Below are 9,428 nucleotides of genomic sequence, written 5' to 3' on the forward strand. Positions count from 1 at the left end.
GTCCTATACTGAAATTATCAAGATCTGATAGGTGAATCAACAGCCATATGCATCAAATACCGGTAAGTGAGCACGAGTCTTCTGCATATAAAATAACATTTATTGATTTATAAGATCATAGGGCAGCCCAAAAAAGCGTGTTGATGACAATAAACCGAGTAAATACTGTATACGCAAGTGTTGCAACACTATATTTTGTTTAGGTTATAAATCGAGTCATGGCAATTTCTAATGCTCATTAATACACAATAACAATACTCCTTATGCATTAGGACATCAAATGCTTCACAAATACCAGAATTTCCTGCAAGAATTATAATAACACATATTGCAATTCTCTCAGGGAATGCTGCTCTTTGTGTTCATACAGAAATAATTGACATCGTATTAAATCCATATAGGTCTATTAGTTGTTGAAGCCTGAAGGCAAGGTGTTTACAAGCCCATATCCACTGAGCAGAAGGCAAAGTAGATATGAGCTGTGGCGACTAATTGTTTTAGTGTAAATTTGGTATTAAGAATGGTTAAATATACAAATGTTTCTCACAAATACATTTTGGTACTTCATAAGGTTCTCATATAAAAAATATTGGGGCACAGTATAGTTCCTTTTCCCTCTAATGGTTAGGCTTTTTTTTGTGATCTCTGTACCATTTTTTAATAAATTTTCTGGTGTTTTCCAGCAAATGATTTTTGTCATCAAGTTCGAACGCACATATTATAATAGCCGCTTTGGGAATGGTATCCACCTATGGTGTTAGCCCATCTTTACTATTCACAATGTGGGGTTCCCAAGCAGTGCTATAATTTCCCTTCCAGTATTGTAAACAAAATTCATCATTTCCAACCTCCGTTACTTTCCCAATGACTGGCCTTTTTTTGTAGTTGGATATATTTACTGCCACAAACACATCAGGTTTCAAAGCAGCCAAGTAATTATCATCCATATTTATGCCCCGGGAAGCTGGAGCTTGATATGAGCCAGTATATATCTAGGAAAATAAATGTAAAATATAGAATAATTTGTATATTTGCTATGCCAACTGCATAAGATTAGGGTTCCATTGATCAGCATGCTCATACTATAGGAGTTGCCATTTCAGTGCTAAAACTTTTTATGTTGTTATAAAAGCTTATTAGTTAATGCTTCACAAATGTATCAATCCAAGCCCATTAAAATATTTTTGTTTACCTCTTCTAGTTGTTCTAGCTCCTTCTCTCTCAAAGCAGATAGCTGTGCTGGTATTTCAGCTGTCTCAACAGGTTCAGCATTTGGTCTTCTAACATGATTTTTCAGTGAAAATATTGGAAACGTATTATCAATTGTAGCATCATTGTTGCCTGTTGTCTGCAAAAATGATTCCCACCATCCTTGTGCTGTTGAGGTCATTACAGAAAACCATTTTTGCATGTCAACTGCAAGCTTAGGTAAGTCTGCCTTTGCAAAATCTGCTGGTATTTGGACTGGCATGTCCATAGGAGTTGACTATTTATAAAATGAAATAAAACAATAACTTATAGTGCCTTGAAGCAATTTTGAGTACTTTGTGATAGTTGTGTACTTTGGGAGAAATTTTAGAATACTGGTACCTTTAATAAAGAAATAGGACCCATCCATTCATCATCACTCCACTTTCTGTAATACATTACGGCTTTGTTTTTTTCATTTCTCACAAATTTAAAGCAGTGTGGCTTGACATGATTGTGTAAGTCCTCACTGTGACCATCCAACCACTTCTTGATATCATAAATGCATGATAAACAGTCAGATTCTGGGTATGGCTTGTTACAGCATTCTTCAAATGCTTTTCTTATATCTAAAAAAAAGAAAAAGAAAATATTCAGAAAAAGACAATTAATGGCTTGTTAATATTTATCTGTTGGCTGATTGCTTCATTTATTGGTGCAAAAAATCAATGTATGCACTGTAAGCTGATGATTCACAAACAAAAAGCAACACATGCATAAGCCCGAATTCAATAGTTTTTTAATTTAACCATGCTTAAAAACAATGATCTTAAATTACTCAAATATAAAATAATTTTTTACATTGTAAAGGGCAATTTTGGTAATCAATCAATTTTGGTAATCAGCTTATCTCTATTATTTTGTCACACTGTATGTCAGCAGAATAGAACAAAATCTAATTGTATGGTAATTGTTTGTGTACAGTATCAGACAGAGGGTGCATGGTCACACATGCAGTCAAATCCATGTTGAACATATACAGTGTATATGCCTTTCCATTTTAACATGTGAACAATATATATACACCAAGGATTTACTCTGTCAGATGATTTTATGTAAGTACTTGTCTGTTAAGACTTACCATTTACTGTATATACATCAAGAAATTTAAGATGCTTTGAAAAACAGCCAAATAATGCATCAATATCTTCATGCGTATGGCCAACTGGTAGAAAGTTGCCCTTTATCTGAAAAATTAAAGGTTACATGCAATATTACTTTAACTTGTATATATACTGTATGAAACATAATTGAGATTCCTGTTGTGAAAAATTACTCCTTTGAAAAACTTGTACATTATTAGTACAAGTACAAAAAAGCACACATGATCTTACTTGATCATTAGCTCAAGCTATTTTCTAAGCTTCACATACATTTTTAGCTGCAATAATAAAGATATTGTTATTTTGAACCCACTAGACTATCAATCACTCATTACAGCACCAGGCAAAACTTCAAAAAACATATAGATGGGCCCACCTACAGTAAACCCTTTGTGGCTGTGACTAAATTGTCTGGCTTTGTTTTAAAGGTATCTCATATTCGTATTTTAACTATACCTTGTCAAACACCGACCATTCCACCAAAAGAGATAGTAAAGTTAAAACATATTTGTTTTTGTTTTCACGCCAGCAGTTGTCCAGTTGGAGATTAAGTATGTGTGGTAAACCATAGCGATCATTGAACAGTGCAAGAAGTTTGATGAGAATGTTCATTGTTAGATTGCTGTCATGTTTCCATTGAAAAAGGTCAAACATACCATGGAATAATTTTCCCATGGGACACAACCCACTATGCATTATAGTTCCAACAAGATGTGTTCTCAACTTTTGCAGGTTTGCAGTTGATTTGCAGACTCTTCGAAGATTTGGTACATCAGTTTTGGATTGATCCATACCATCCAATATGATTGTTAGATACTTTGAAGGACTCCGCCGTGCTTTGTACCGATGAAGATGATATTTTCTTCGTTCATTCCTGGTAAGAATTATTATTGAATTGTTTATACAGGATATATACTGGCTATCAACAGAGAGGTTAAGAATGCCCTGTTAGCTAATACCACACTATAATCACGCAGGTGCTGGACAAAAACCCAAAACGCAGGCAAAATAATCAGTAGACAAACAAATAATATTTGTAGAAATTTTACTCTCATTATTCTGTTTACTTACATAACACGTTCAATGTGTTCATCCAGAAGTTCTTGAATGGCCTTTCTTTTAGCTTTATTCATTGTTGCCTCTAGTTGCTTTTTATAATTTGTGCAGTGGTCACATTTGGTAAACCGGTTTTCCTGCAATAAAACAATATTTGGTATATTTATTACCACCAACTGACATGTCTAATACCAATTTGAAAATTTTGCCAAATGAAAATTTATTTGCCAAATGAAAATTTATTTGCCAAATGAAAATTTTATTGAAAAAATACATATTTTGCTAGTGGTGTGGGGATACAGTAGCTTTAAGGTTAGCTCACATGTTGAACATGTTTTATGGTTGGTAAGATTACGTAAAACTTTGCAATGTCCAGTATACTCACACATAGCCCGCTATCAGGCGCGGTTTCATGGTTTTAGTGGTGAAAATTACAGTGCCCATTTAAAATCTGTATATTATGACCATAATGTAATTGTTACCTTTGGTATTGAGACATGTTTAAATTCTTTCTCCATGATGCTATAAAATTGTGACCTACTGATGGTATCTTCAGAATCCAGGTCACTTAACATTTTCTGGTACAAAGCCAATTTTGTAAAGCAGGATGGTAAATGAACTTTTCCACTATCTGGTTGTTGGTCACTAATTGAGTTAACCAGAAATCTCAGCCATGCTATACATTCTGCCGTCTTTGTTGTGGGCCTTTTGAATCCACTGTTTCCATGGACGTACACTTCTGAACCATTTTTAAAATCAAGATATATCTTCTGGAATCTTTGTAGCTTTATGTCATGGACTTTTATCCAAGCTTGCTTACAGACTTGTGTTCCTTTTATTCTGAACACAGTTGTTTTCCCTTTTTCTGCGTCGTGAGTGGTTGACGTGTTATCTTTTAGATAATTGAGAATATAATTTCTTTCATCGACTATACTTTCAAGTGAGATAAATTCACGTCTAACACTGTCGATATCTTTAAATGGCACAATTTTTAAGCAGTCAAGATCACAGCAGTCAGACTCGATGATTCCCAAGACTATTTGTTTGTTTTTCTTGTTTGTTCCTTTATAAGAAGTTTAAGACATTGACAGTTAAATTTGAGAATATTTAAGTCGTAAGTTTAAACTTATTTATTTTTGAACAAGAATGATCCTTTTTGTATCGCTTTATCGAGCAATTGAAACAACTTATTATCATGCGCGTTCTTTTGATGTATTGATCCATTAAGATGATGTTTGTCACTAGTATTATAATTAATGTTACACAGCTCGCACAGTTTTCCTTTTACACTCGGATGAGTTGAAATTGCTTTTAAAACTTTTGGACAAGCAAAGGGAGTGTTGTGACAGTTAAAGTCCAGTTCCGGCCAGTCTTTCATTTCAACCACAAGCGGTCTATACTTTCCAGTTGCATCTTTAACCTTAATATATTTACCCCGCAATTCCCATACAGTTGCATTCCTGCGGTTGTTAATTTTTTTTTCACTGTTATTACTAGTGAAATTCTCTACCTTTTTATTACCACTGTTCTTCCGATTGCCGATGTGTTTGTTACAATTCACGGAAAATTTTATCAAATCGTTTAGGGTAAGCACTGGTTGCGTGGATTTCCAACTATTTTTTTGTGGTGTGGTTTTGATTGCCAATTGCACCATTTTCTTTCCACGGCTGTATTGCACATTTTTAAGCATTACTTCTTTGCTGCAGGCAGAATATTTTTTTGCTGTTATGATGTGGGTAACTCTGTTTGACAGGAATGTCTCAACGTGTGCTTGGTGATAGTTTAGCAAATTTACGAGCCGGTCGTATTCCGAACAGTTTTTCAGAACATCAACAAAAACTACTTTTCGTTTAAACCAACATTCATTGTCATCAGATACTGAAATATGAATACAGCAATATGCCTTAAAACTGTAGGTGCGCATGCATGCATTTTTGTTTCCAAAGCACGGAATTGCTTTAAATTTAATAGTGAACAAGTAACAACTAAAGTCTAAAATGGTTCTTACCTTCAGAATCACCCTCGTAGTTTAAACTTCGCTTTGTTTTTCGTTGTCCGCTGCTTTCTTGTGCGCATGTAGACGGGGTGTCACAATGGAGCATTCTCCTACGTTTAACAGGCGATTGGGCTAAAATGTAAAATCATTGACACTGTTGATTAAATGCCGCAAATTTATTATAGACTTCGAATCAGGCTATAGCTGAAAGTTTAAGGATGTTTCTCATAATTATTTTATTGTTTTCTTGTTTGTATATGCGCGCGACGCTAGTTAAAACTTGGAAGCGCATGCAAGGCCGACGGTCGACAAATTGTATTATTATATACCACTTGTCAAAGTTTGGTGTTCGTAGCATTTCATTGAATAATTTACTGCTATTTATTAATAATTTATTTATTGTGGTATGCTAAAAACACAAGTCACGAGTCTATCGAAAATTGGTTAGTTGCTAATCGATGTCGCATACTCCAAATTTCATATTTCAACTCGCCACAAAAGAGCAAACGGCAAGTCTTATCATTGCGTCAAGTCTTATTGAAACCTAAGAGACGTAACTTGCCCTTTTTTGCGCCGCACTTTATTTATAATTTCAACTAAAATACAGTTATTATATCTATTATGAAATTTTAGGTATAGTTAAAATTAAAAATAAAATTTCAAATATTTTCTTACATTTAGAAGGGCTGTTGTCTGGTGATGGGCTAGCAGGCGATGAGTTTCCTTCGAGTGTTGAGTAGGATCGCAGAGACAGTGGAGAAGTCATAAAAATACGAGGAGTGTTGGCGACTAGCAGAAAATGGAGAACAAAATAAATTATTACAACGCTTGTCCAAATACAGGTGAATATATATTTCTAATCTCAATCTATTTAGACACGTAGAAATGTAACATATCATACCGTTTAGCGGACTTAGTGTGTTTTCGTTGTCACTGCTGCTAAATCCAATTCCAACAGGCGAAGAGTACAGGCTAGATAACTGTGAGTGAACAGGAGTCGTACAATCCCCAGGAGAGCTCGTCACTAAATATCATCATAAAAATTGTGTAGATATAGACTATAGTTCATGTACTATATTCAAGTATACAGATTGCTTATTTGTGATCTCTTACAACTTTGCGGACTCCTCGTGTTCTCATGGTCACTGCTGAATCCAATACCGATAGGCGAACTGCCTTCTATTTCTCTCTCTCGAAGAGTTTCAATAGTGGACGGCGACGCCGGTTCTGGCAAGGATGAAAATCCAAACCCGCAAGGCGACGACATAACTATACAATTATGCGTTTTGGTCTTTTACCGCATTCTTCAAAATATTTCTGACAAGTTTAGTTACGAAGTTAGGAAGCAGCCGGTTTTCACTAAGATCAGTTTACACCCTTCTAAGTTTTTAAATGTTTTCCGTTATTATGATTTTTGTCGCTAATTAGTATAAACGTTTTTGATTGGTTGAGTTTTGAACCTTTTAACAATGAAAAATTCCTCAGTTACCTACGGCTTTGTGTTCTCGAACGCTGATTCGTTGAGCCGCGAAGACGCTATCACCTTGTATGACGCTATCACCTTGTATGACGCTATCACCTTGTATGACGCTAGAAAACCTTGCCAAAATACTCTATCTCCTCTGCCAAAGACACCAGCAGTTTTGTTCAGCAAGGTTTATTCAGCAGTCAACAAACAGTATTTTAAAAAATGCCTTCTTTCAAATGGTCAATTCGAGTAAATGAGGACAAAGCGTACGTGTTTGTCAACGGTATTCGGCATTCCAAAAATAGTGTAGAATATTTGCATGTTCTGCGCGCTGAAGTGGGAAAATTTAAGAATCGCGTGGCTGTAAAGGTATGATTTTTAATTTCTCACTGTGATTAATATAAAGATAATATTATATATTAAAGGGTATATAAAGGGTAAATATATTTGGTATTATATACTGTGGTATTGGTCTCTACCTGCTGAAATGAGATGCTGCGTGCACCAGCGACCTTTTGAGTCCTAGTTTTATATGTTTGTTGTAACGAATTAATAACCATATTGGCACTAGTTGTATAAAAATACAGTAAAGCGATTTTTAAAATACTCTTCCCCCACTCACTATAGTCCAGCGCCTAACTGCGCTTTCTGGGGTGTCATTGCCTTGAAAAAATCTGATACATTCAATATCTGATATAGTTTAACTACAAAAAATCTCCTACCGAGGTTCACTTAGCTTTCGTTTAGCGTTCACAAGTCATATACCAAAACGCACGCCGTAACATAATCGCATGAAATTTAAATTTCATTATGAAGTATACACCCATCAAAATTAATATGGCTAAAGCCAAGGTTTAGTAATAATGGACTGTTATAGTTTATAAAACTCCATATTGAGCAGTCTGACTGAAATATAAAGTTTTATAGTTTTACAATGTTTAGCAGATTTCTATCTTGAGGTTGCAAAGTATAAATGATAGAATTCTGACAGTCTATGATAATGCTCGTGCTAGCTTTTCTAAAACAAGGAATGGCGCCTCGGCCCTCAGAAACCACCTATTTTACGACGGGGCGATAATGATTCGAGTTTGAGACTATAAGTGCATGACTGGCATGCCTTTAATTGATCAGGGCGTATATAAGATAGGGCCATAGATTAAAAAATGAATGATATGGCGGTGAAACGGTGATTTGGGCCGTGATCTACGTATGATGCGTGGGACCCCCCGAACAAACACAACATGATAAACCATAGGCGGCCCTGAACTGATCTCAGGTAATCTCGCTGACCTCGTGCGACCTCATGTTGTCTGAACAGTCTTATATTATGACAAGATACGTCATCGCGCGAGGTCAGCGAGATCAGTTCTGGGCCGCCTATGGATAAACAAATATCCATTTCTACATTTAAGCCTTAAAATAACACAAATAGCTTTCGGTTAGTTGGAATTTTACATGCGTAAATTCTACGTCGTGAAAGATTAGTGATTAAAGTTTTAGGAAAATGATTCAGTGTCAAACACAAAGTCAGCTTTTTTAAAATTAATTTAAAACCCTTGGTCCAAGGGTTGGAAACTTAGTCCTAGCATTTGTCCCTGTAAAATTTTTACACAAAATATTGCTAGTGTGTTATAAACTAGGCACTACACAATGAATGAGCGCGTTATGGATGATAGTTTCACCTATTAGATGCTTCAAATAATGATGCCAGCTATCCGTACATATTAATACTGTATTTTGATTGATTCTATGTAAAAATTATTATTTTATTCATATTTATTAGTTGATTTCGTTCGAGGGGCAGATGGCAAAAGAGAACACTGTTTCTTCTCCACAGGGAAATATGACTGGTCAGCAAGCAATGGGCTTTTCCGTGAAATTGTTGCGACTGAAAATGAGCAACAATGGGCTGCAAAATGCAATGAAGCCATTGAAAAGTTAGAAAAGCAAGATTGCGCTAATGATGGTCAAGATCAACAAAATCAAGGTGGATCCAAGGATTCCGAGCCTGTTTTAATCACTAATGAAGATTAAGCTATAAATTTAAAAATGGGATCTTCATCTCTTGTGGAACAGCTGAGTACTCCCCTAACCAAGAAAAAGTGTCAAGATGAAGAGGCCAAAGAATTACAATACCAAACAAGAGCAAAAGAATGCGAAGTTGGTATGTAGAAATTAAATATATACATATGATATTTTTTGTTGAACCACTAAACCACAATGAATGTTAATTAATTTTTTACAGAAATTATCAAGTTTAAATTAAGGCTTAAATTATCAAGTCATTTTCTTAATTAAAATCCCTGCTACACAATTACTTCTTTCAATATGACCAGCTTTTTTTGCCCAATGGTTTCCTTTTTACCATTCTAGCTTACTCAAGTTGTATAAGTGCACCTTCATTTGGCAGTAATATCATGCATGTCTTTTCATAACTTTGAATAGATGAGCAATTCTATGTTCCGGTTGGCAATATTGAACTACCTCCAGCAGACAGAATGATCAGGAAAGTGGATGAAATATTTTTGGCCCAATTAAAGGCAAATGGAAAGTAACC

General features: G+C 35.2%; 2 protein-coding genes across 2 annotated transcripts; both read right to left on the reverse strand.

Annotated features, from left to right (window-relative positions):
* Positions 1-252: 252 nt before the first annotated feature.
* LOC114542481 lies at positions 253-2,545 on the reverse strand. Its single transcript, XM_028562018.1, has 5 exons — positions 2,525-2,545; positions 2,330-2,435; positions 1,591-1,817; positions 1,193-1,486; positions 253-992 (listed from the first exon to the last, which is right to left on the reverse strand). Exons 1-5 carry the CDS (start codon positions 2,543-2,545, stop codon positions 750-752), a joined length of 891 nt encoding a protein of 296 aa, XP_028417819.1. The 3' UTR covers positions 253-749.
* Positions 2,546-2,939: 394 nt separating this feature from the next.
* Positions 2,940-6,685, reverse strand: LOC114542485. Its single transcript, XM_028562020.1, has 6 exons — positions 6,517-6,685; positions 6,305-6,427; positions 6,079-6,192; positions 5,416-5,535; positions 3,423-3,544; positions 2,940-3,225 (listed from the first exon to the last, which is right to left on the reverse strand). The coding sequence occupies exons 1-5, from the start codon at positions 6,668-6,670 to the stop codon at positions 3,522-3,524; spliced, it is 534 nt and encodes a 177-aa protein (XP_028417821.1). The 5' UTR covers positions 6,671-6,685; the 3' UTR covers positions 2,940-3,225; positions 3,423-3,521.
* Positions 6,686-9,428: the final 2,743 nt, after the last annotated feature.

The sequence above is a fragment of the Dendronephthya gigantea genome, unplaced genomic scaffold (assembly GCF_004324835.1).
Source record: "Dendronephthya gigantea isolate DGI-Jeju-01 unplaced genomic scaffold, DenGig_1.0 000355F, whole genome shotgun sequence".
In the NCBI taxonomy this organism is placed as follows: domain Eukaryota; kingdom Metazoa; phylum Cnidaria; class Anthozoa; order Malacalcyonacea; family Nephtheidae; genus Dendronephthya; species Dendronephthya gigantea.